General features: G+C 39.3%; 2 protein-coding genes across 3 annotated transcripts in view; one reads left to right on the top strand and one right to left on the bottom strand.

Annotated features, from left to right (window-relative positions):
• The window catches only part of LOC124643716 (synaptotagmin-7), a 649,264-nt gene that overhangs the window by 561,730 nt on the left and 60,531 nt on the right, over nt 1-27,003 (bottom strand). The window lies entirely within an intron of this gene.
• Nucleotides 1,378-3,938, top strand: LOC124643718. Its single transcript, XM_047182766.1, has 2 exons — nt 1,378-2,120; nt 3,179-3,938. The coding sequence occupies exons 1-2, from the start codon at nt 1,745-1,747 to the stop codon at nt 3,883-3,885; spliced, it is 1,083 nt and encodes a 360-aa protein (XP_047038722.1). The 5' UTR covers nt 1,378-1,744; the 3' UTR covers nt 3,886-3,938.

Below are 27,003 nucleotides of genomic sequence, written 5' to 3'. Positions count from 1 at the left end.
TATTTAGCCGGTATCAGACCGACTGAACTGTTCAATTTAATTTTAAATTATTTTCGAAAATAAAGTGAAAACCATATATTGTGCCAATTCATCATCATCATCCTCCGAGCCCTTTCCCAATCATGTTGGGGTCGGCTTCCAGTCTAACCGGATTCAGCTGAGTACCAGTGCTTTACAAGAAGCGACTGCCTATCTGACCTCCTCAACCCAGTTACCCGGGCAACCCGATACCCCTTTGGTTAGACTGGTGTCAGATTTACTGGCTTCTGACTACCCGTAACGACTGCCAAGGATGTTCAATGACAGCCGGGACCTACAGTTAAACGTGCCATCCGAAACACAGTCAACGGTGTCTAAGATATACTTAGAAAGTACATACAAACTTAGAAAAGTTGCATTGGTACTTGCCTGACCTGGGATCGAACCCGCGCCCTCATACTTGAGAGGTTGGTCCTTTACCCACCAATTGTCGCCCGAAAATTCAATCTTAGTTTAAAGTCTAAAAATTATTGTTTTATCGGATCTTCGTTGTTTTATTTTGATTTTGTTCGCAAATAGATTGTTATTTTTATTTAGTGAGCTGCAGGTTTAATCACCTAACAAGCCCTAGTGTCAGAGTTTTCTCAATTCTACCTGACGGCCCCTGAAGTGGAATTGTAACAACGACTTCCACTATGTAACAACGGCGGCCTTCAACAATAGTCATCATCCTCCGAACCTTTTCCCAACTATGTTGGGGTCGGCTTCCAGTCTAACCGGATTCAGCTGAGTACCAGTGCTTTACAAGAAGCGACTGCCTATCTGACCTCCTTAACCCAGTTACCAGTTCAACCCAATACCCCTTTGTTAAGCTGATGTCAGACTTACTGGCTTCTGATTACCCGTAACGACTGTCAAAGATTTTCAATGACAGCCGGGACCTACAGTTTAACGCTTTCAACAATAGTATGTTAAAATATTGTCTTTAATTAACCTAAGATATGAATAGAAGCCAATTTCGGTTAAGCAATGCTTACCATCATCACATATGTTTTAGGCTACTATTATTTTAGGGCCCCAAAGCAACATTTTGTACAGTTAAGGTAAAGTCAACAATACATAATGGATGGCAATGTTTGTAGAAGCTGGAATCTTCCTAATGGCTTGATATTTCAAAGTTTATGTTTTGAGACCAAACTGTAGTGAAGTAATTTCAATTTTGAACTATAGCATGTAAAGTTGGTCTGCGCCTGATCTCTCTCTGGTGGTGTCGGATTGTCAGTCGCCAGTCAGCGCAAATGCTCGTGCACTATAATACCTACGTCACGGACGCCAAGTTAGCCTGTGCTGGTTGCTGTTGTTTAGCATCAAATAAATTAAAAAACGTATACAATAGTAAGAAGTATATTACAAAAAGTCGAAGCTTAACCTAGTGCGTCACATAAAACGTTATCTAGTGTTTTAGTGCAGTGTATTGTATGAAAAACTTAAAACTAATTACAACTTAACTCAAAGCTAATTAACAGTGACCTAAATCTACCCTAAACATAAAAATATAAACATTAATCATTAAACATTATTTGAAACTAAGTGCTGAAGTGATACCAAAGTGCGCATATTACTCTGTTTACCCCAGTGTCGATACATGGTGTTAGTAAACCATAGGACTCCCATCTAACCATAGCCGCACGCAAAGTTGTGAACAGCGCCATCTTTTGATACTCAAAAGAATTGGTATCGATTGCTCCTGCATTTCGACACAGTCATGCCTGCATCTAAGTGTGGTGGTTGCAAGAAATATATGACGTCGATAGATGCCGCTACATGCATCAAATGCAATCGCATACACCATCGAGCTTGCGTTAGTCTGCCTGCAACGGGTTGTATTCCAACGAACTGGTGTTGTCCGGAATGCCAGAAAAACCAGGTTAGGGACAATAAGGCGGAGACACCCGTAAGAGGAATGGCAAATTCTGTCCTTCCAAGGGAGCAGCTCTCTAAGGAGCTGGTGGATACCAGCCCGTTTAATTGTACTGCGCTGGACGAAACTACAACTTTCTCCCCGGATTTGGCTGCTGAACTTCGGGTGTTCAAGGAGGAACTTCGTGCAGAGTTTCGCCTCATGCACAAAGAATTTCTTGGCTATGGGAACACCTAAACATCTAGTTCACCTTCTTAGGAAGCTTTATGAAGAAGGAACAGCTTCGGTGAGAACAGACGACGTCTCATCACATAATTTTCATCCAAGTGCCGGGGTCCGTCAAGGCTGCATTTTATCACCACTTCTGTTCAACATCTACACAGAACTCATTATGAGAATGACACTCGAGAATTGGTCAGACGGAATCGCTATAGGAGGTTACAAAATATCTAATCTGCGATATGCAGATGATACAACTCTATTTGCATCTAGCATAGATAAAATGGAGTCCCTGCTGAACAAAATGGAGCGTGTTAGCCTTGATTTCGGACTGAAGATCAATCGCAGCAAGACTAAAGTTATGATTGTCGATAGAGCTAATAACAACTCGCCCGAAGTCACTGAAATTGCGAATTGCAACGTCGTACAATCATATATCTACCTTGGGACACTAATCACCAACACAGGTGGATGCGCGGATGAGATCAAACGACGCATGGCTATCACCAGGTCTTCCATGGATCGGCTCAGGAAAATATGGAGAAACAGGAACATTACAAAGGCCACCAAAATGAGACTTGTTAAGGCACTAGTGTTTCCCATTTTTCTTTACGGTGCAGAGACATGGACATTGAGGGAAAGTGAGAAAAAGAAGATAGACGCTTTGGAAATGTGGTGTTGGAGAAGAATGCTTGGAGTATCGTGGACTGAATTCCGGACCAACGCATCTATTATCCAAGAACTCGGCGTCAAGCAGCGTCTATCTTCCATCGTCCAGTGTCGAATACTCACTTTCTTCGGACACATTACACGTCGAGAGGGCGTTTCTGTGGAACGACTTGTGGTGCAGGGGAAAGTTGAAGGCACAAGAGCGCGCGGCAGGTCACCGATGCGTTGGGCTGACCAAATAAAAACCGCACTCAATGGTCCACTTCACGAATGCGCAAGGAGAGCTACAGTGCGAGACGAGTGGCGACGGATTGTGAAGCTTGCTACCACCCCTGACATGACGACCACGACCACTCTGCCAAGAGTGTGACGACAAAGAAGAAGACAAAGAATTTCTTCAATTGCGGACAGAAGTGGCGCAGCTAAAAGACGCCCTAAATAACTCTGGCGAGCGTATGGACGTGATCGAGGCGCGAGTTGAAGCTCTCGAGCTGAAGTTCGAGCAGAAAATCCTGCCGACCAACAGCGATTACGTCGACAACACTATCGCTGAATTGAAGTGCCAGCTTAACGAGCGTGATCAAGAACTGTTGCTCAACGACATTGAGATCACAGGAATCCCCGAGAGTAAGGAAGAAAGCACCCTCCACCTCGTGAACGTTCTCGCAGTAAAGCTCGGCATTACACTAGACGAGAGGGACGTCGTCCATGCCGAACGGGTTGGAGCTACGCACCGCAACCGTGTTGTTGCCTTGGATGGCAGTATTGCTGCTGACCCCGCTGCGCAACGGCCGCGGAGTATATCGGTGCGCCTGGCGAGGCGCGCGACCCGCGACGCGCTACTGCGCGCGGCCCGAGTGCGTCGTGGCTTGAGTACGGATGCACTCGATATGCCTGGCCCGCCGCATCGTGTTTACGTCAACGAGCGTCTCACGCGCACCAATCGCCGGTTATTTTATCGCGCCCGCCAGGCAGCGAGTCTGCATGGCTGGAAGTATGTGTGGACAAGGGAGGGTAAAATATTGTGTCGCAAGGACGATCGTTTAAAAGTAGAAGTTATTAGACATGAAGACGATGTTACCAAAATTTTTGGCTAAAGATCTGTTTGAGGCTTAAGTTGTGCATAATTGTTGTTGTTGTGCGTATGATTTTTCATTGTCCTGTCTTTTTATTGTTATATTTGTTTTCGTGTTTATTTTTATTACTCAATTTTATTTGTCTTATACATTCACTTTTAAACTTGTTTTTCTTCCTAATAAGTGTTCAGACCAAATGGTGCGCATTTCTTGCACTATCGAATGGGAGTCCTCTTGGATTAATTGTTATCAACCCACTTTTAGTTGCTCTGCATTTAGCTATATTGGTTTACATTTTTGACCAAGGAATAATACTGGCGCATTGCTTGCACGTATCACACACACACATAAATGCAGTTATGCTTTCCTACACACTATTATACACTAAACAAAACTACAGTATACATATACTTCGCATTCATATGAAAACTATTTACTACATGAGACTATTTACAATAAGTTACATAAACGATTTTAAACTAATATATAAAATGTCTTACAAACTTATAATATTCACGTTATTCACAATTTTCTATTTTTACAAATTTATATTTAAACCCACATTTTTTAATTATTATTTACTAGCAATAATTTTTTCCCCAATGAAATATTATTTATTAAAATTTATTGTTATTTACAACATCCATTCACAAATACGTAGGATTATGTTTTATATTATTATCATTTTGATGGCCCCCATTACCAGTAAAAACGTTAGGCTATTTTGTCGGCATAAGTTTTTGTTTTTAACAACAAAACACTGTATTACGAATGCAGGATAAATATTTAAAAGTTGGTTTGTTAAACGTGGGTTCCCTAGGTACGAAGCACGATGACTTTGTGGCGTCAGTGGTAAGTCATTCATTCGATATAGTCGCAGTCAATGAGACGTGGTTACGAGCGGGCGAGGAGGGTCGCGCGCCCAAGGTGCCGGGCTACCGTCTGCGTCACACGCCGCGACCTGCGACTGTGCGCGGGGGTCGTGGCGGTGGTGTGGGTTTTTACATCAAGCGCGGTCTGACTGTCCGCGCCTGTTCTACACCAACTGACCCCAGATATGAGTCTATCGAACAAATGTGGATTACCCTGTCTTTGAATGGAGTCAAACTCGCTATAGGAACAGCGTATCGTCCCGCTCGCTCTGATTTGGACCTCTTCTTAGATACACCACTTAGATACCGACACCATCAGTTCACTAGCAAAATGTGACCACTATATACTGCTTGGCGATTTTAATGTTAATATGTTGATCACCAGTTGCCAAACTCGGAAAGTCTGTGAATTTTTAAATTGCCTGAACCTTAAGCAATTAGTTGACTCCCCCACCCATTTCACGGATCATAGTCAGACGCTAATCGACCTTGTTTGCACTACCATAAACAACATATCTGTCTGTGTTGAACCATTCGGTTCAATACATGGTCACGCTTTGGTAAATTGCACACTTAATATAAAGCGTAGTAAGTATAAACCTCACACGGTGGCTTTCAGACCAATTTCAAAAATTAATATGGAAAGTTTTGATGATTGCTTGGCGCGTATAAACTGGGAAATCATTCGTGACTTATCAAATGTAAATGACATGGTCGATGCACTGAACCGGAATGTCGTGTCTGTTTTCGATGAGTATGCTCCAGTCAAGACTTGCTTGATCAAAGACCACTCATACCCATGGATAACAGATACGATAAAGTTCATGATGCATCTGCGTAATGAGGCCCTCGCCAAGTATCGTACAACTAAGTCGGAATCAAAGAAGGTATATTACAAACAATTAAAATCACTCGTGTCCAGTTCCTTATTTTATGAAAAAGTTGCATATTTTAAACAAAACATAAATAACAAAATTAACGACCCAAAAACACTATGGAAAAATTTGAAAAGTACTATATTGCCACCTAAACCACTCAATGACCTTCCAGTTCACTTTAGAGACCCTGATCAAATAAATTTAAATTTTTTGAATGTTCCTGGTAATCCAAACTTAAATGCAACTGTAAGTACCTTCTTTGAATGTCACCGCTTTAGTGATGCGAGTTTCTCACTACACCCGGTGAGTACCGAACAGGTTTTGCGATATTTTGGTCAGTTGAAATCGAATGCTGAGGGTTGTGACGGAATAACACTTGACATGCTTAAACTGACATTTCCGCATACAATAGAAGTTATCACAGATATTGTTAATAAGTCGATTGCCTCTGCAACGTTCCCTGACATCTGGAAAATTGCTTGTGTTAGACCCCTCCCAAAAATAAACAACCCGACGGAACTGAAAGATCTCAGGCCCATAAGCATATTGCCATGCCTATCCAAAATCGCTGAAAAAGCAATCTTTCAGCAGCTGTCGCAGTATTTGGATGCAAACAATATGCTTCCGGAGTTGCAGTCAGGCTTTCGTAAGCAACGTGGCACTTCGACCGCTCTGCTGGATGTGACGGATAACATCCTATCTGCACAGGACAAGGGCATGTGCACAATTCTGGTTTTGCTAGATTTTTCACGTGCTTTTGACTGCATTAATATTGAGTTGCTTCTCAGCAAACTAAAGTATTACGGCTTTGACGATAATGCTATAAAATTGTTTAGGAGCTATCTTAGCAATCGGCAGCAGCGTGTTGAAGTGCGACTGAGCAATGGGTCAACCCTGACCTCGTCACTTACTCCCGTCAATAGAGGAGTTCCGCAGGGCTCAATACTGGGCCCCCTGATCTTCATTTTATACTGTGCCGACATTGTAAACTCGCTGGAGCGGTGTAGGTATCACATTTACGCTGATGATGTACAAGTTTACGTCTCGTTTGTTCCTGGCGAACATTTAAACGCTCTGAGAGATTTGAACGAAGATCTTAATAGGATAGCAAGTTGGGCAGAGGTCAACGGCTTGGTACTTAATCCCACCAAAACTAAATACATGATATTTGGTACAAAATGTCAGATTAGTGCCCTGCCGTCTACAATAGACGTTGTACTCATGGGTGAGTCGGTTGACCGAGTTAATGAAGCACGTAATCTGGGTCTGACCATGGATGCGGAGTTGAGGTATGAGGCGCACGTGGCAAAGTCAGTGCGCACGTGTTTCTACCGGCTTAAAATCCTTTATAAAATAAGGCCTTATTTGTCGGAGGAATTGCGTGTGCAGCTGGTTGAGTCACTTGTGCTTTCTAACCTTAACTATGCAGACACTGTTTACGGTCCTCGATTGCTGGCACGAACGGAACGCCTGATCCAGAGAGTGCAAAATGCCTGCGCCAGATTCTGCTTCAAAATACCACCAAGAACTCACGTCACTCCCTTTATCAATGAACACTCCATCCTTAAGATGAAGTCACGCCGCAAGTTGCACTTGGCTTGCCTACTCTTTGGGGTCACAAAGTACAAAGAGCCATCCTATTTGTATAATAAACTCAGCTTTATTGCTACTAAGAGAGATCGCCCGGTACGACAATGCTCACAGGAACTCTCTACGGAGCCGCACAGCACTGCGGCCTTCAGAGGCAGTTTTAGGTACGCTGCTACTAAATGCTGGAACAATATTCCCCCGCCAATAAGAAATCTCAAAACACTTGGTACCTTTAGAACACACTTACGAAAGTTCCTTATTACATCACAAAAAAAACTAGGTATGACGATTTCAAATACCTCCATAATCTAGCGATAGCAGGTACCTGCCGTGATGCTGTTTCGTTGCCGTGTTCCGGTTGACTTGTAGTCTGACAAAACTTGTACTGGCAGATTGCATAATTACACATTTTTGCACTTCATTATTAATCTTACATAGTTCATATTCAAACACAACACACACAGAACATTAAACACTTATTTCAAATACACACAGCACACACCAATCATCTACTCGACGTCCGTGCGTCATTTTCGGGATCCAGCAGAATACCAGCGTCAGGTATTCTACCTGACACATGCTGAGCTGGACTCCCATTCGGTGCAAGCGTAAGACACTGCGCCACGCCGTTAATTTTTGTATTTTATGTTTGTCTTTCTACCCACTTCTTGTTTTGTTTTATTTCTTATTGTGTATCTTTATGGTGTCTTGTCGTTTGTCCGAATAAATGTTTTATCTATCTATCTATCTATCTACGTTCTGCGCAGATGGTTTATCTCCTTTGTGAAAGGACTGTCGTTGAAAAACTATAATATTGTAAGTATTTAAAATACGAGATTCCACCATTGTGTTTCTTCTATTCAAATCTCTCTAGCAAACAGTAACAAATAGAGTGCATTTTTCTAAAACGTCCACGAAATTGCAACATTTGTAAGCGAATACATGGTAGCTTTGGACTTTTACGGACGCGAACAATATTTTTGGTTTTGGTTTCCACAATTTTGGTGGGTTCTGAATACCATAAAGTTGAATATCAGATTTGTCACAAAAAACACAATAGTAGAAAAATAAAATAAAAAATATTCCACCTAGCTTATAAGAATTTTGCCTGCTCTAAGTGATGGAAGATCAGCTAAACCACAAGACTCAATATAGTTTTCAAGTAAAGAAGTGTGTGTATTTGTGTAAAAATTCTATAGTCATTAACATCCAAAGATTAACTTCTCAGGGATTTCATAGTTTTAATACTCTGTTCATTTATGTACTTTTTTAGGGTTCCGTAGCCAAAATGGCAAAAACGGAACCCTTATAGTTTCGTCATGTCCGTCTGTCCGTCTGTCCGTCTGTCCGTCTGTCACAGCCGATTTACTCGGAAACTATAAGTACTACAGTGATGAAATTTGATGGGAATATGTGTTGTATGAACCGCTACAAAAATATGACACTAAATAGTAAAAAAAAGAATTGGGGGTGGGGCCCCCCATACATGTAACTGAGGGATGAAATTTTTTTTTTCGATGTACATACCCGTGTGGGGTATCAATGGAAAGGTCTTTTAAAATGATATAAAGTTTTCTAAAAAACATTTTTCTTAAAGTGAACGGTTTTTGAGATATCAGCTCTCAAAGTCGTAAAAAGTATGTCCCCCCCCCTCTATTTTTATAACTACGGGGTATAAAATTCTAAAAAAAATAGAGGTGATGCATGCTAATTAACTCTTTCAACGATTTTTGGTTTGATCAAAGTATCTCTTATAGTTTTTGAGATAGGTTGATTTAACTGTAATTTACGGAACCCTTCGTGCACGAGTCCGACTCGCACTTGGCCGGTTTTATTTACTATTATGTAGTATGTATTATGTACTTTTTTATTTTTTTGTTATTTAAGTGTAGTATTTTAGATATAGTGTTTTTTTATTGTTTTACCAGGATAGTTTTTTTTTTATCTTATAAATATCTAAGTAAATAAAAAGTTTAGTATTTCTAAGCATTCCAACATAAGGTAAGAACTTATGTTCATTGTGTTTCCAAGTATCTAGTACTTCAGGTACTGAAAAAGAGCATATCTTTTTCAGTACCTGAAAAAATAAAAATATAAAGTGTTATATTAATGCTTATTTGAGAGAGTTCTTCATAACGTAAAAGTTCTACACTTGAGGGTTTCCTTTTTATTGAAGTATCGTGAAAACAAGTTTGGTAACAAGTATGAAAAGTCTTCATAAAAAAGAGCAAGGTTTTTGTATGCTGAGTACCTACTTATATGTATAACTTTCAAGAGTGAGTTTTGGTTCGGTTTTGGGGAAAGACTACACACGTACATAAAAGCTATTGAAAAAAGTTGGTTTGGTAGGCTTTCACATTAAAAATATATTATTTAAGTTTTTTCGTCATCTAATTAAATGGTACCCTACAAGTTAAACACATGTTCAAAAATCAAAATGTTTTTATTTCAAATAGGACTTTGCAGGCTCCTATGAAACGTCACAATATTTGCACGGTTCCAAAAAGTTGGCCTCATGGAGAAGAGCCGGCAAGAAACTCGATGGACACTCTTTCACCAATAACATAAACGTGTGTTTTTCTTAAAACAACCGTTGTCTATGTTTGAACGTGAAAATTCATAGTACAGAGCTATTTTGAGAAAACTGACGTTTTATAGTCAGTGTAACTTGGGCCCTGTCATGATGATGGTGTCCTCCTAACCCATTACAGGCTTCGGCGGCTGTTCTGTTACAAGGAGATTAGCCAACTGCGCAGGACATAAATATTATATTGCACAAGCATTTGCGCAGACACAGACACTTGGCCTTATAAAAAGCTACTTCTTTACCCCATAGGAAAAAATGCATTAAAAGAATTTTAAACACCACAAAAATTATACATTGTAGTCCATAAAATGATTCCTATATCGTACCGAGAACAGATTCAATTTTAAGATAATATAATTCTGTCGAGTCGATAAAGAAAGAGATCCCAAGGGAGCTGTGCCATTAAAGTGAATTTTCTTCTGGGCACGTTGCAGTTACTATTTTAAACCATTTATTGTCTTTTAAACCAACTTGAAAGAGCATGCAGTTATGCCTTATAAATTTGTTATGAATACATGGCTTTTTTACACAATTATAAAGCTCAAGAGTTTGTTTGTTAGAACTCGCTAATCTCAAGAACAACTCATCCGGTTTCAACAATTTTTAAGTGTTAGATAGCCCAATAAATCGTGATAAACTATAAGGTACTTTTAATCCGGGGGCTTGAAGTAGTGCCCACAGAACGCGGGTGAAACCACTGGGAAAAGCTAGTTGCATAAATTAAGACCTAGGTTTCCTGAATGTTTTTGCAATTGCAAACGTATTAAGCAATATTTTTTACGATGACTATTATATATAGAAAAACTGTATTTCATGCCCTCAATGCCGAATGCCCTCTTAGCACCCAATAAATATTTAGTCCAGTGCCCACATACTCTTTCGAGAAATTAGCAAGCGTTCGGTGGAGTCCACTCGTGAAGAATATGCATTGCCATTCAGCGTGGCAATGCAGCCAGCCTTTTGGGCACGATCCCCGCTGACAGCGATGCGGATGAGTTTTTTGATACATAGATTTTATTTTTGTTTGTAAACAGGTAGGTGTAATTTTAATTGTAAAAATAATTAATGTAATAAGTAAATAAAAAGTAGCAAGCTTTAATCCAGTAAACTTAACATGAATCTACCTGAAACCAGGTAGGTATAAAATACAAGGGAATCGTTTCCCGTCAGAATTATGTAAATCACAACATGTACTCGAACGCTGCGCCGCTCAAGATTTCATGAAATATTCATTATTTCATTCTAAATAGTTTTCAGCTGAAATTACGTCATATAGTGTATCGTGAAATTTTACACTCTTCATCATCATCATCAGCCTATCGCAGTCCACTGCTGGACATAGGCCTCTCCAAGTGCACGCCACTGAGATCTATTTTAGGCTTCTCGCATCCAGCTCCTGCTAGCCGTCTTGCGCAAGTCATTTTAAGCTAAGCGTCCACTTGTCGATATCGTACGCAACGGACGCAACGCACGCAACGGATCGTAGTATTATTTATATAGAAACTCAAACAAGATGTGCGATGCGTACGATGCGGACAGGTGGACGCACTTGTTTGAGTTTCTATATAAATAATACTACGATCCGTTGCGTGCGATACGTCCGTTGCGTACGATACCGACAAGTGGACGCTTAGCTTTACACTCTTACACACTACAAACTTTCAGTCGGCCGATCTAGTTTGTTAGGGCTCATAAATCAGTATGAAGATGAATGGTAGTACGCACATTACAAAGATCAGGTATTTAGCTGGTATCAGACAGACTGAAAAGTTTGATTGGAATCAAGATTTTCTTTAAATAAATGTCCAACCCTCGGTCAACTGACGGCCGACTGTTTAGTCTGCAGTGTACTTTTACATGTTTTCTTTACAAAAGCTGTCAAAACGTCAAATGTATTGTTCAGATAAAAGTTACCTGGCGATTCTAAAATTGACCCTAAATAAAATAACCACCGGTCAGCCATGACTCAAGAAGGAACATGATGGGTTTTAGTCAGTAAGAGTCTGACAATCCCTCATGCTGCACCCACAGCGAGAGGAGTCATTTGGTGATTTCTCACCAGAAAAAAAAATCTCACTTCTAATTTCCATCTACCTACTATATTGTATTTGTTTATTGGTTCATTTTAAACTAAACGGCATAAATAAATGTACATGATTAAAAAACTTTTAGATTGTTGTAGAAAGTTTTTTTGTTCGCTCTCATTTGTTTATTTTTTCAGTATCTAAAGTACAATAGTCTGTTTTATTTCGGATTAATTAAACTTTCGGATAACTCAAGCCCATTTCGTAAGTGATTACCCGTAACGACTTTCAAAGATGTGATGATGCAAAATCGCAGTTTTTGGCCGTCAAAATTTACAAGAGACAGGCCCCAAAATGCACGCCGTTCACTTCCTATGTGTTTTTAAACTGCCTCGGTGGTCTAGCTGTCGCAAGTGTGGCTGCTGAGCACGAGGTCTCGGGTTCGATTCCCGAGTCGGGCCGAAATCGCTTTGTGGGTTTTAGAAGACTTTCACAAAGCAGCCCGGAGCCTGGAAGCTGGTGATTGATACACCCGTGCATCGGAGAGCACGTAAATGTCGGTCCTGCGCCTGATCTCTCTCCGGTCGTGTCGGATTACCGTCCCATCGGGCTATGAGAGTTAAGGAATAGTGAGTGCACTATAATATGTCCTGCGTAGTTGGCTAATCTCCTTACATGAGAACAGCCGCCGTAGCCGATAATCGGCTAGGAGAACATCATCATCATGTGTTTTTACTATCATCGACCAACACGTTCGGCTGTTACTTAAGGTGCGTCTACACGGTGCATGTAGCTGGAGCAAGTAAACATGCGCAAGTGACAAGTGACAAGAGCACGCGGGTGGGTATTTTGCTTTGGTACATGCGCGAGTCGCTGGACCCGCACGTTTTTAAAATGCATGTAACCTGCGCATGTGCCTCAACATGCGCAAGCTACTTGTACCGTGTAGACGCACTCTTAGCCACAAGCTCCTTTCAAAGTCGCCTCTCCGTGCCATAATAGAATTATGAGCACACAGTATTGGTAACACACTTACATATTCTATTAAGGCCAATCTAAGTTCACGCCTTGACTTCACCTCGCTATAATAGGCTGCGTCTGAAACTATTAGATGTGTAAGGAACTTTCCTCTTGGGAAATTCTGTACTGGACAATGCAGTTTTTTTTTTAAGACTGTTAACATAACTGGGTCATGATTTTACTGTGCTATTAATATATAGGGGGTCTTAAAGTGCGCAGAAAATGTCGCACGTACCAGTCAAAAGCCAGTAAGTCTGACAACAAGTTTTACCAAGGGGTGTTGGGTTGCGCGGATAACTGGGTCGTGGAATTCAGATAGACAGTCGCTCCTTGTAAAACATTGGTAATCAGCTGCATCTAGCTGACTCCAATATAGTTGGGAAGAGGCTAGGCATATGATATGATTAAAATAAATTTCAATGTTACCCCTGTTAAACTATTCAAGTAACGCTGGCCCCAGACCTACAGATACTTTTATCTACAGACCGTTGTAGTAAGAACAGGAAAGAAACCGAATCATCCCACCCATGGATCTATAATGAGTGGTGTGTTCTTGTAAGAACAGAGCAAAATCAGCAGGTCAAGGGTTAGTCTTAAATTCTAATATAGGAACACAAATTACCTTACCGGGGCTGCGGTATTGAGATGCCGCGGCCCTGATAGGAACATTATATTGTGCTCCAGAAGAAACATGGTGGGTTTTAGTCGGTAAGAGTCTGACACTCCCTCTAATCTAGACGTAAATTGGAATTACGTAAGCAAGCAGCAGTTTTGGTTCAGACTCCTCGGTACATATCTAAAGTGTTAATGGTTTGCTGGCTGAAATACAGGGTAGACAGATTGGGTGGGGTTCCACTGAAAGCGGGATGAGATCTGTCTTTAATTAGATTTTTAACCGACTTCTTATATAGAAAGACTATCCAGTAGATTCACTAGCGTCTCGTGGAAACTACTCCACGCACGTGAATTAAAATAATACATAATATAGCCTTCCTCAATATATAGGCTATCTAACACGGATTATTTTTCAAAACGGGCTTCTCTTCTTTCTTACCTTCAGGAGCTTAGATAATATACAAGTAAAATGAATAAACGACTAATATACGAAGGGCTATCTAAAAAACACTATTGCATATAGATTTTTTTACTAACAACATAAAACTCACTTTACTAAATACTGTAAGGAGAGAAAATAGATTTTTGATATTAGTCAGATCTGTAGAATATGACTATTTTGCCAATCAAAGTTACCTCCTCTCCTTTCTTGCAAGTTAGGTAAAAATAGCCAGCATTGGAACCCCATCTCATCTAAACAAGTTTGTGACACTCCAAACTTGTCTTATCCCGTCCCATCCTATCCCATCCCCCAGACGACCCTGTCTCAATGACTCTAAATTAGTTTTTAATTGAAATCCAATCAACGAAAAAGGTCCATTTTAACTTAAATGCAGGCTGTTTTATTTTGTTAGAAGTTTCAAGTATCAAGACTATTGGGTTTCTGAGTGATTGTTCTTTAGGAACATTGTAGTTTGGTAATTAGTTTTAATTTTGTTAATGGATTGGTAAACCGATGGTTTTTTGTACATTGATTGATTGTATGTACATACTTCTCCAATGTTTGGTTTGGTCGACGTATCTTGACAAATCTGAGATTTGATTAGATACCTACTTAGAAGAATATTTTGGTCTAAAAAAAATCTGACGATGATGATGACATAAAATATGGCTCTAATCTTATAGAGAAGTAAGTAGCGTTAATACAAATATGACTCTTGGGCCCGAGCGCCCGCCTTCTTGCCAGGGATATTTCCCAGCGCCTGGTTGACACTTCCCGGGACCCAAAGGCTGGCTTTTATTTCGCACAGAGGTTGAGCATTGCCATCCAACGTGGCAATGCTGCCAGCCTTTTGGGTACATTACCCAGTGACAGCGATGAGGAGCAATTTTTTTAAACACAAACGGCGGCGTGGATACAAGTATACAAGTATGTATGTTTTTTAATACTCTAGCTGTTTACAGCAAAAGTTGTATTACAGTAAAAGTTGTGTTATTCAAGGTCCATATCTTTCACAAAAGATGAAGCCTAAAAACTTTGACCCTACAAGCTCGACCTCAATTTTCTCCAAACTTCCATAAAGACCGCGAATTTATTTTTACAATGTTTTTACACGAGGCTTGAGATACAAGTACATAATAAAGAAAACAGGATGATTTCCTTGGAATATGTGTGGAAGGAAATGTTGGTATTTGACTGAAAACAAAATTCAGGTAAACACCTGCGTCCTAAGGCCTATGGCCTTTCTGAGGCTTTATACTCTCTATTATGTCCAAAATTCATATAAATCTGTTTAGCAGTTTGGCATGAGTGTGACAAGCAAACGAATAGACCGACAGAGAGACTTATACCTGTTTTCACCAACAATCTCCTAACGTTTCCCTATACTCAAAGGTATACGAAATTCGTATTAAGTGTTCCCTAAATGCTCTAAGAGGATCCCTTAATTTAGGTATTTGTTGGTGAAAATTATGTGGCATTAGGCATATAAAATACTTGCTTCTGCCCGCGGTTTCATCCGTTTCCCAAGGAAACTACTTTCCTTGCTCGGATTAAAATTACCCTATATTATTTTAGTCTGGCATATTATAAGTAGTATTGCTGCCAAGTTTCATTAAAATCCACGCAGTAATTTTTACGTGAAAGAAAAACAAACATCCATCCAAGAGAAACAACAAACTTTCACGTTTATTTAATTAGTAGGATTAGTTAGGATTACATAATTAATACTTAAAACATCGAAAATATACTCTCTTTTGAGTAACTTTTATCAAAAGCTACGATTTTCAGGTCATCTACAGCCCTCCATTTAAATTGACATTGTCAAAGGATCTTTCGAAAAAGTTTACCAATTTGTGATTTAAATCAGATCCGACCAGACTGTTAATAAAGTGTCGAGGGGGAATGAGAACATACTTAGTCTACTTCACTAAAATCGATCACAAAATCTTTTTGATTTCTTGACTTAAATATTTTTAATTAATTTGCGTAATATAGTCTACTATACTCTATCCAAGGAAGCAAGAGCTAAAAGGTAAACAAAGAATGACACTTTTTCAAGATGGCGGTATAACCCGACCGATGACAAAATCACAGATACTGCGAACATTTTACACAAAAATGTGACCTTTCATCGGTCGGGTTATACGGCCATCTTGAAAAAGTGTCATTCTTTGTTTATCAAAATTTTTACTCGTCTGTGTCGGTTTTACTACGTTTTCGTGTTTATCGTAAACTAGCAATTTTCGCGTTTACCCGCGTCCCCCAGGAACTATTGCCCCTACCGGGATAAGTGTATCTTATATTACTCGGGAAGAGCTTTTCAATAGAAAATTTTTCGAATCATAAGTAGAGAGAGAGTTCGTAGTTTCGGAGCCTTAAGTGTTAAAAAAACTGACTTTTTTTTCTTTAATGACATATGAAAATGTTTCCCACAATTACTGATGAGGAAAAAAGTTTCTTGCACCCGTTTAAACAGCCTTGAACTATATATAATACCTATTCTGTAGACTAGGATTACAGTTCAAGGCCTTTTTCTAAGAAAACGTAACAAAAACTCGCAGGTGCCTTTACAAATTGGTATTGTGTGAAAGCGTAATTCGATAAACAGGATAAAAGGTTTACTAGAAAAACTAAAAATACAAGCAATAAAGCAGGAGAATTTATGTAGGTTTATTTATTTAGGATATTTGTTAGATAGATCGTTTTGTCAAATAAACAAGGAAATATATTATACTTAGACAATTTATTATTCATTATCCTCCTAGCCTTTTCCCAATCACGTTGGGGTCGGCTTCCAGTCTAACCGGATTCAGCTGAGTACCAGTGCTTTACAAGAAGCGACTGCCTATCTGATCTCCTCAACCCAGTTACCCGGGCAACCCGATACCCCTTGGTTAGACTGGTGTCAGACTTACTGGCTTCTGACTACCCGTAACGACTGCCAAGGATGTTCAATGACAGTTGGGACCTACAGTTTAACGTGCCATCCGAAACACAGCCAATGGTGTCTAAGATATACTTAGAAAGTACATACAAACTTAGAAAAGTTGCATTGGTACTTGCCTGACCTGGGATCGAACCCGCGCCCTCATACTTGAGAGGTTGGTCTTTTACCCACTAGGCCACCACGACTTAAGACAATTTATTATACATACGTTCAATATAGGTACAATATAACTTAGATAGCCAAATTACTTTTTACAAAAAAAAAATATACCGACTTATAATATACTCAAACCTTTTCCTAATTCTTACAAATACTATGCTGAAAATCACATCAAAATCGGTTCAGACAAACGTGAGCTAATCGCACACAATCCTAACCACTTGTCAAACTAAGAACCTCTTTTTTAAATCGGTTAAAAGTACAAGTCATTATAACGAACTCTTTCTGAAAAAATATTGCAAAAAATATTCTTCATGACGTGGGGTATGCTAAGTATGTCCTCGTTTCATCTCAATTATTCTTCTCCATTGTCATTCATTTATTCACCGACAGCCACTTATTAGATACGCTAAGATATGAGAAAATACTAATTTACTTACTTCAAGTTAAATATCTTACTAAAAAAATAGTCTCTTCAGATAAAATACACGTTTTAATCATCATAATTAACGCGTTTGTGCTTTTTTTTCTAAGTTCACAATTTAACGTACCTTCCATAATACGGCTTATCTTAATGACATTGTAGGTCACCCATCCAAAGACCGACCGCACTAAGCGTTGCTAACTTAACCTTAGTTCGATCGATCCTGTAACTATTGGACACACTGAGAGACATTTAATGGTTAATAATGTCGGGACACCTTTTTTCACACACGGTCGGTTAGCCCCATGGTAAGTTATTTATTAACTTGTGTTATGGGTGCTAACACAACTGATAAACTACATATAGCTACGTATATACATATTTATAAATACATATCATAACACCCAGACCACGGCCAACAAGCATGCTCATCACACAAATGTCGACCTAACCGGGAATCGAACCCGGGACCTCAGGTTCGGCGGTCCGGCATGATGACCATTGCGCCATCGAGGTCGTCAAAACTTTACTTTTACGCCGTTCCTTAGTTCAGAATTTCTATGAGAATCTGTTACTAAGGAGTGACTTAAGTAATCATTAAATGTCTCTGAGTGCGGGGGTAAGTGTGAATTTATATAATCTATTTACATATCCATTGTTTTTCGATTAAAGATTGAAATGAAACAGAATTAATATTGAGCTAATGGCAAAATTCAATATTTACTCGTAAATCAAAGGATAGATTAAAGAAATCTATCGATAGCTACAAGCTCCTTCTGTAACAATTGAAATCATTTATTGAAACTAGGCTGATTATATTAGCACTTTTTCACGCCATTTGATAACATAGAATAGAATAGAAAAAAACGTTTACCATAACATCCCACCAAAGAAAAAGTTTGTCTTAACCGCTTCTTTTTTTTAGCTATAACACTAAGAAATTATGAAAGTTACAAGTTTAACTGACTAAAACCCATCATGTTACTTCTGGTGCCCAATATGTACCAGCGAGCGCCGCGGTAGCTCGCGCGAACAATCCCAGCAACACTGCCTACTTGACTGTATGAAATCAAAAGCCTTGATAACATTTTCATACCCCATTTATCAGTCCTTACCTATTAAAACCGAACCTTTGTCTTTTTCATTATCTCTGAAAACGTACTGATAATAACAAATCGTCAAACTACACCCCATCTTACAAATTAGTTTTTCGCTTTCACAAGGGATTTTGAACTCTACCGTGTAAAGAATAAAGTATATAATTGTATGTACGGGTTGTGTTTTGCTTTCACAGGGGATTTTGAACTCTATTGTGTAAAGAATAAGGTTGGTTATTGTATGTTTAAGTTGTGAGGTATAACAATATGTTACTTAGATGCGGGAAAGTCGTTAATGCGTTAGATCTGAATTCTATGGGGCTTTGAAGTTCAAGCTTTGCTTTATGGGGTCTTTAAGGCTTTGTACGCAACTTGGTTTTGTTCGTGGTTTTGTCCATATGGTTTTTTAGTCGGATTGAATATATTGTTTGACTGTTATTTCTTGCATCGTATGGTATTAAATGCCAATACAGTTAATAAATACCCTATTCATAAATGCATAAATTAGTTGGCATGTACCTTACCTACGAATGTTTGTTCCTCTTAACACGCCAAAACTCATGTACGGAATTTAATGAAACTGGCCAGCAATTAATACCTATATCTTCAGGTATGTAAATCAGGTTCACATATAGGCTACATTAATTAATCCATGTGCTAGAAGTATCCCTCAGGAAGCGAGTGGAAGCTAGTTATGTGTCTATTTATTATAGAAACTCTATTTTCTCTACTCTTCGAATTTCTATAAGCTATCACGTTGTTTTACGATCAAAGATTAAAATGTTGCATGTTCTTATATGAAACCAATGTCAAAATTGTATCTCTACTCGCAAATAGGCAAAAAAATGTACACCTTAATCTATCAAAAAAACTACTTAAACTACATAAATATTAGTATTAATATTTTTGCTGTAACCTACAAGCTAAGCTTATAATCCCGGCTCTGCTTATTTTAAGCAATACAAAAGAATTTATACTAAGTTACATAAACTAACGTCAAAACATAACAAAGGAGGATAAAGTATGTCAATCTTAGGATTTAAATAATAAATCTAAAGCTAGCAAACTTGGCTGTGGTTTTATTACTATAAATAAAAGCTTGACATATGGGATTTACAATTTTATTTGCATTTTGCCTTTTGAATTTTCTTGTACTTGCTAACTTTTAGCCCAATACTAACTAATGCCAGCTGAATCCGGTTAGACTGGAAGCCGACCCCAACATAGTTGGGAAAAAAGGCTCGGAGGATGGAGATGACTAACTTATGCCAGCTGTTTTTCTTGAGTCCCCAGGAATCTTCTATGCACGCGTAAAGTTCCTCGAGTCCTCTCCCTCGATTAATCGTTACCAAACATTGATTTACAACATTAATTATCAGAAGTTTCTGAGATAGGTGCGTATAATATTAAACTAGGTTTTTATTTTTGTAGAACCTATTAGTATATGTAGATAGTAAAGTTATTCATAGTCGCTAATATTAGAAAATACTGAAATTACTTCACAGTTATTTCAGTGTTATATGATGATGATGATGTCCTCCTAGCCGATTATCGGCCACGGCGGCTGTTCTCCTATATGGAGATCAGCCAACTGCGCAGCCATATTATCATAGTACACAAGCATTTGCGCAGACAGAGGTACACTCTCTATTCCTTCACTCTCATAGCGCGATGGGACGGCAATCCGACACGACCGGAGAGAGATCAGGCGCAGGACCGACATTTACGTGTTCTTCGAAGCACGGGTGTTATATAGGCTACTGTTATCCAGGTGCGCGGAGTAGTTCCCACGAGCTGGTGGAAAACCAGTTTATAATCAAAGTAAGGATTCCATAAGGAAAAGCAGCTACTTATTCCATCAAACAAGTTAAGTTTGAAGTAATCCAAGTATTAAGTTTAGTTTATAATTTAGTTTCAAGCACCGCAATCTATACTTGACAAGGAATCTAATAGCTTGTTCGACACCTTCGTCGTTTCAAGTAAGATGCCTTACAATGTGAAAATATCCTGCCTGCAAGTATGTTGTTTTTCACTAGCTAAAGTCTGCGGTTTCACCTGCTTCGCAAGAAAATATGGTTGTTTCCACACGGGTAAAACTGCTGGAACTCAGTTGTTATTCTTTCCTTTCCCATACGGGTACGTTTATTCTTGTGAATTTACGCAAATAGTTCTGCCCGTCTGTGCCAAAACTACTGGGCCGATTTCAATGAGGTACCCAGATAGTCCAGCTAAAGACTGATAAAAATCATAGGCTACTTTTTACACGATTGAGGAAAGAGAACATATGCCTTAGACATGTTTTGATATTAAAATGTGTTTATGGTCATGATTTTTAATATCCGTTATACCTGGTAAAGAATGTAGAAAAATGGCATTCACATTCACGAAATAAATTACTTTATCACATGCGTGTATACGGGACACAAGAAAAAGTTATCTAACTAAAATAAAAATGTTTTGAGGCTGCATTTGTATTTTTGCTTGAACTTTCAATTCAAAAAAAAAATATCTTACTGTTAGATATCTTGTTTATTGAAAAAGGCTTTTGTCCATATTTTATCCGGGTGTTCGAAGTAGTTCCACAAATTAAACGTGCCTTTTGAAACATGGAGAACTCGTCATGATAAGATGGCCACACAACCAATGCCTTCTTACCTAGTATAAATCTATTTCTAGACTGAATTTCACCCACATTTGAACCCATCCTGAATTATTAACAAACAAACAGACTTCACTATCGTATTATATTATTATTTATTAGTAAGGATTATGCCGGCAGTCCCAGCCGGGTAACACGCATATACCCGGTTATTATGAATAATTGATACAGCTGACTACCGGTGCTGGTACCATTTTATACAGGGTGATTTTATAATTTAGGAGATTTTTTAACATATTCTTTTGGTCTTAAATGCCTAGTAGATAATTTGTCATGACTTGAATGAAGTTCAAAAAAATATGGTAACACGGTGTTGAAGTGGGGTCAAGTAATTAATAATTAAGTATAACTTTTACTTTTAAGGGATATTATCGATCCACAAACCAACAGCCGACGACCGGTACTGGTACAATTTTACACTGGATGGATTTAAGATTTCGGAAGAACTACTGAAACAAGCTCATATACCTACACAAATGTAGGTAATTGTCAACTGAAAACAAATTAATGAGTATTTTAGATTCGTGTCTGAAATCAACTTAGAAAACAAGCGAAGGATGCTTAACATTGAATGAATTTTGAAAAGCTTGTGATAAAATGAAAATATAAGAATAGCAGCCTAGACAAAACATTACTTAACTCCTTAGTCGTGAGCCCTCAAAGCCAAATAATTCATAACTTATTATTTCAAAAAATACTTTAACCGATCAAAAATATCTAACTAAAGGTAGAATTCCGTGGATAGCGGCTACGACAGCCGCGCGCGGCTTACGACAGTCGTCGGCCGCGCGCGACAATAGTCAACCTATGAAAATGTATGGCACCGTTGCCGAGGTCCGCGACAGTCGCGCGCGGCCGACGAAATTCGAAAGCCGCGCGCGGCCGTATGCATCTCAACATGGTCTAGCGCTTAGTAAAATCTATATAATTTTAGTAAAACCAGAATTGAATTGTTTTTATTTAGTCGGCAAAACTTCCTTTTGTTTTCATTACAATACAAATGCTTTTGAATCAGTATTGGGTAGTATCTTTCATCATTTCTACTTTTTTAAAATAGGGTCGATTGGTAATCTATTTTCATAATACAGCCACAGCAATACGTCATCCTCTTCTTCTTCAAGGATATCAATTAGCACTTCGACTAGAGGGAACGGACGAACAAAATCTACTAATTTCAACACAATGCCGCGCGCGGCTTACGAAATTCGTCGGCCGCGCGCGACTGTCGCGAGCCTCGGCAGCGGCGCCATACATTTTCATAGGTTGACTATTGTCGCGCGCGGCCGACGACTGTCGTAAGCCGCGCGCGGCTGCGTAAGCCGCGACCCACGGAATTCTACCTTTACAGCCAGTTTCTTCATCAAAAGTTAAAGCCAAAGTAAAAGTCAAAGTAATGTCTAAAGTAAAAGTAACGGTCAAATCCAATTTTTCTATTAGTATTGCTGTCACTTTAGCCTTGAAAAAACGAATTTGACCGTTACTTTTACTTTAGACATTACTTTAACTTTAACTTTTGATGAAGAAACTGGCCGTTAGTCGTAAAAGGCACCCATAAGAAAATAGCATGATCAGAATAAAAACCTACTTAAACAAAAGATATTAAAAAAATCACGAAACAAAAAGGAAACACGCTGTTTCTCGTTACGCCATTTCGTATTTCTCACGGATGTCCGTTATATAATCGGATTTGTTTACAACATTTAACCGTGAAAAATGTTTTCTACTTACATTTCTTTATTAACTTTCAGAAGTTATTATTAACACGCACTAAATATTGGTTTTGGAAATCTTACTTATAATATAAATTCGAATGTTACTTTTTACTTTTTCCCGACTATATTGGAGTCTGCTTCCAGTCTAAGCTGAAGCAGATGAGTACCAGTGTGCCACATGGAGCGACTGCCCTATCTGACCTCCTCAACCCAGTTACCCGAGCAACCCGATACCCCTTGGTAAGACTGATGTCAGACTTATTGGCTTCTAGTTCTGACTGGTTCTGAAACTTTCTGGCTTCTGACTACCCGTAACGACTGCCAAAGATGTCCAAATGACAGCCTGGACAAATTAAACTAATCTACTTAGTAATGAAAATTCCAAGTAATTTTAACATCTCTTTTATGTAAACCGCGCTTATCTTATGATGCAATTACTAAGTTTTTATCTAATCTAGGCTATGTGCGGATATCCTGGCATTTTAATAGTTCCTAGAAGTATTATCTAGACTGATAAAATAGCAATATTCTCGTATGACTATCATGGCTTAAAAGGTAATATTATTAAGTTAAAAGAATCATTAATATGTATTATCTTTGTAGTGTGATTCCACCTGTATCTTCTGGTGTACTCGCTGTACCAAACAGTAACACATTGCGTGCGAACATTTCTACAATGTCCGCGAAACTGCAACAGCCATGCGCGAACACATGCTAGCTGTGGACTCGCGCGGACGCATAAGTACCTACATAAATTTTCGCGAAAGCCAATCAAGCTTTTAAAGATTACATCTATGGTAGTGTGTATAGGGGTAACTGGGTTGAGGAGGTCAGATAGGCAGTCGCTTCTTGTAAAGCACTGGTACTCAGCTGAATCCGGTTAGACTGGAAGCAGAACCCAACATAGTTGGGAAAAGGCTCGGAGGATGATGATATGGTAGTGTGCATAAACACACAACAATCAGGTATGCTAATCTCATTAGCCAGTGGTTCAACTTTAAAAAATCTTTCATCTTTCAGCGTTAGATTGCTAATTTATCGAGAAAAGCCACTAGTTATGCAGGTGTGCAGAGCATTTCTCACCAGTGCAATAATGTAGCTTAGTATAGCTTGCCAATAGTGAATTAATTTTTCACAGTCAGTTCAATAGTTTTGGAGCCTTTAGTTACAAACAAAAAGTGGAAAGGTATAGATAGATATGTAGAGACAGATAACTACAAACGTCATTCAGTAAGCTTTTGTGACTAACAAGTTGTTATCTTATCAACACATTGATATTATTATCACGGTACTGAACTAAAAACAAAAGCATATTCAATACAATAATATCTACGATTTATAAGTTTTAAGTTGTTACTGGTTTTTCGCTTGGTTAAGATAACCCCTTAAAAATGGTCACGTATTTTCTTAGTCAGCTTACTACAAGCACGAAAGACAAATAATTTAAGACAAATATTTTTTTCTTTCTTTTTTTCTAACGCTATAAGAATATTATATAAAATAGCCAATAAGAGCTTCCTCTCTCCTAACTCTGCTGTGCCCCACAGGGTCCATGTGAACTATTTAAGCATAAGTGTTGCCACCTAAAAATACATGTTGAAAGCAATATAAGTATTGAGTAATTCATGCTTTCATTTTATTTATTTAGATCTATGCTATTCAACAATGTTACGTACACATACTTATGTAGAAAAACAACAGCATAAAACCTTCAACAAAAGAACCAATGAAGAAGTTGTAAAAAAATCAATATAGCATATATTCTTTATCATCCATTTCTAAATACGAGTCGCGACGACCCATTGGCCGTGACCCTTTATTTCGGCAAATATAACTGTAACGGATAACTTTATTTTTGGAAATAGGCCACACTAAGTTTCTATTGGGTCAAGCATAGTAAGTTAAAAACGTTTGCAATTTACAAAAATATAATGTAGGTCCAAGAGCGGTTTCATCTATGTCTGGGAAAAGATTAAAGTATACCTATAGCATTCCTGGATAAGTGGGCTATCTAATATTTAAATAATTTTTCAAATCTATTGAGTATTTTCAGAAATTATCGCGTTCAAACTCTTCAGCTTTGTAATTGTTCGCGACAGACGCATCCGTGCGCCGCGAGTGCAAAATCATAATGCCTGAGTGTTCGTGTATGCGCGTTACTATTTATACTCTAACAATTTTGTCATGAGGGTAATGAGCAAAAGTGCCGTGAGCCGCGCCAAGGTATGTTTTTTACGTGCACCCTCCTTCTAAATAATTATAGAATTGTGTTCAGATTTTGATAGTGATTTAATTTGTAAATTATAGCGTTTTTTGATACCAAATTGTAATAGTTTTGTAGCGGTAACCTTAACCTACATAACTTTGTATAATAAACCTAATAGTTCTGCCGTTTAAGGCCTGATTTACCTATGTAAACATTTCTCGATAGTAAAAATCCTAGACTTTCATTAGTGAAATAGTGTTTAACTGAAAGCCTAGGTCTCATTGTATAGAAAATAACTTAATTTATAGAAATATTGTTAATAGTTTAAGTTATAGAGCAATAAATAATGTCTGTGTTTTGACTTTCATTTCACATGCAAATTGACAATACTAGGGCTTAGGTCACATTGTTAGGATTACTATCGCCAGATAGCCCATGAAATGCCCTAACACACACTGCCTTTCGTATCGAGATACCCCCCATAGTTTGTTTTTTATCTCGAGATAATCTTCACATAAGGGCCGATTTCACATAGTTTTTTATAGTTATTCGGTTATAGTATTTCAGCCCTGAAGGTATGCAGGGTGTGTATAGTATAGTTCAGTAGCGCACTTCATGGGGCGTCTGACGCTAGGTGTCCTGTAATGATATCATGTACCAATTGTTTGTAATACTGCTGTTAAATTGAAAGGTCAATAAAACTGAGGTTGGTCGGAGGGACGAGAAATCGAGGTGCTCGTCACGGTAAAGTTTCGAGCTCATTCGGTGCGCAAGCGCCGCCGTACAAGTCGTAGTCATCGGTATAGATTTTTGATAGTGTAACAAGTAAATAGTGAAAAGTAAATAGTAATTGTAGTATGGTAAGTGCGTCGAAGCTCGTCCCTTCAAGACTCCTGAAAAATATATGAAGACTTATTATTTCACCGGCATCCCTGAACCTATAGTAGCAGAGAGTCTAAAACCCGTCTAAACGTATTCTTGTTTCTGAAATTCCTGTTTCTCGCCACATCGTAAATACAGTCCACTCGCCCAGACGTCCAAGAACCAGCGACCGACGGGGCGTCAACGTCTCGAAGCCACCCCATAGTACCTGCTTCTGAGCTACGTCCGTCCCGCACATCTGTTTGGTCCTTGCGACCCGGATCGCCTGGGAAGCGAGCCAGGAACTTCAGCTGAAGATACTGAAGAGTTGTAAACAGCAAGTATGCCTGTGACAAGATCGCAAGGAAGAGCCGCTCAAGCCTGGATCATCGACGCCAGACCGGGCCGCCGCACACCCCCCATCGTGCACGACCAGCCGCCGTTCTCTCCAACCACCACCGAGGGGAGTGAGCAGCCCCCCCCTCCCCGGAGGGGGGGTGAAGACCTACCCTGCCCCGCAGCTGAGAGGGGAAGTGAGGCGTCGCCCTGCCCCCCTGCCCCGCGGGGGGGTGAAGACCGACCGCGCCCCCCTACCCCGCGAGGGGGTGAAGAGCGACCAGCGCCGTCGTCGTTGATGCAGACTGAAGCGTCGTCATCACTGAGGCCGCCTGGAACCAGTGCTGAAGAATATAGTTCAGGAGGAACACTGAAGGCTTGCGACAAGACATACAACCGAGCTGTACCGTTGACTACCCGGGGTGACGCCCGTACCGAACTTAAGGCACCGTCGCACAGATCGACGGCATCAAATAGAAAAATTAGAAATGCGCGTGAAGACTTATTGAAGATTAAGTTGGAGCTAGCGCAAATAGCACTTCAGAGGGCCGAGGAAGAATCGGACGACGATTATATGGACGATAGAAATTCCAATGAAGAGTACATCCGTTCCTGGTTGGAGGAAGCTCCGGAACCAGACCCGCAGGACGCCGCCGCTGAGGGAGGACATAGACCACCAGATACCCTGGACCTGCCCGAGCCCCCCCCCC

Source organism: Helicoverpa zea, chromosome 28 (assembly GCF_022581195.2).
Source record: "Helicoverpa zea isolate HzStark_Cry1AcR chromosome 28, ilHelZeax1.1, whole genome shotgun sequence".
Taxonomy (NCBI): Eukaryota; Metazoa; Arthropoda; class Insecta; order Lepidoptera; family Noctuidae; genus Helicoverpa; species Helicoverpa zea.
This window is presented reverse-complemented; position numbering and strand designations above follow the sequence as displayed.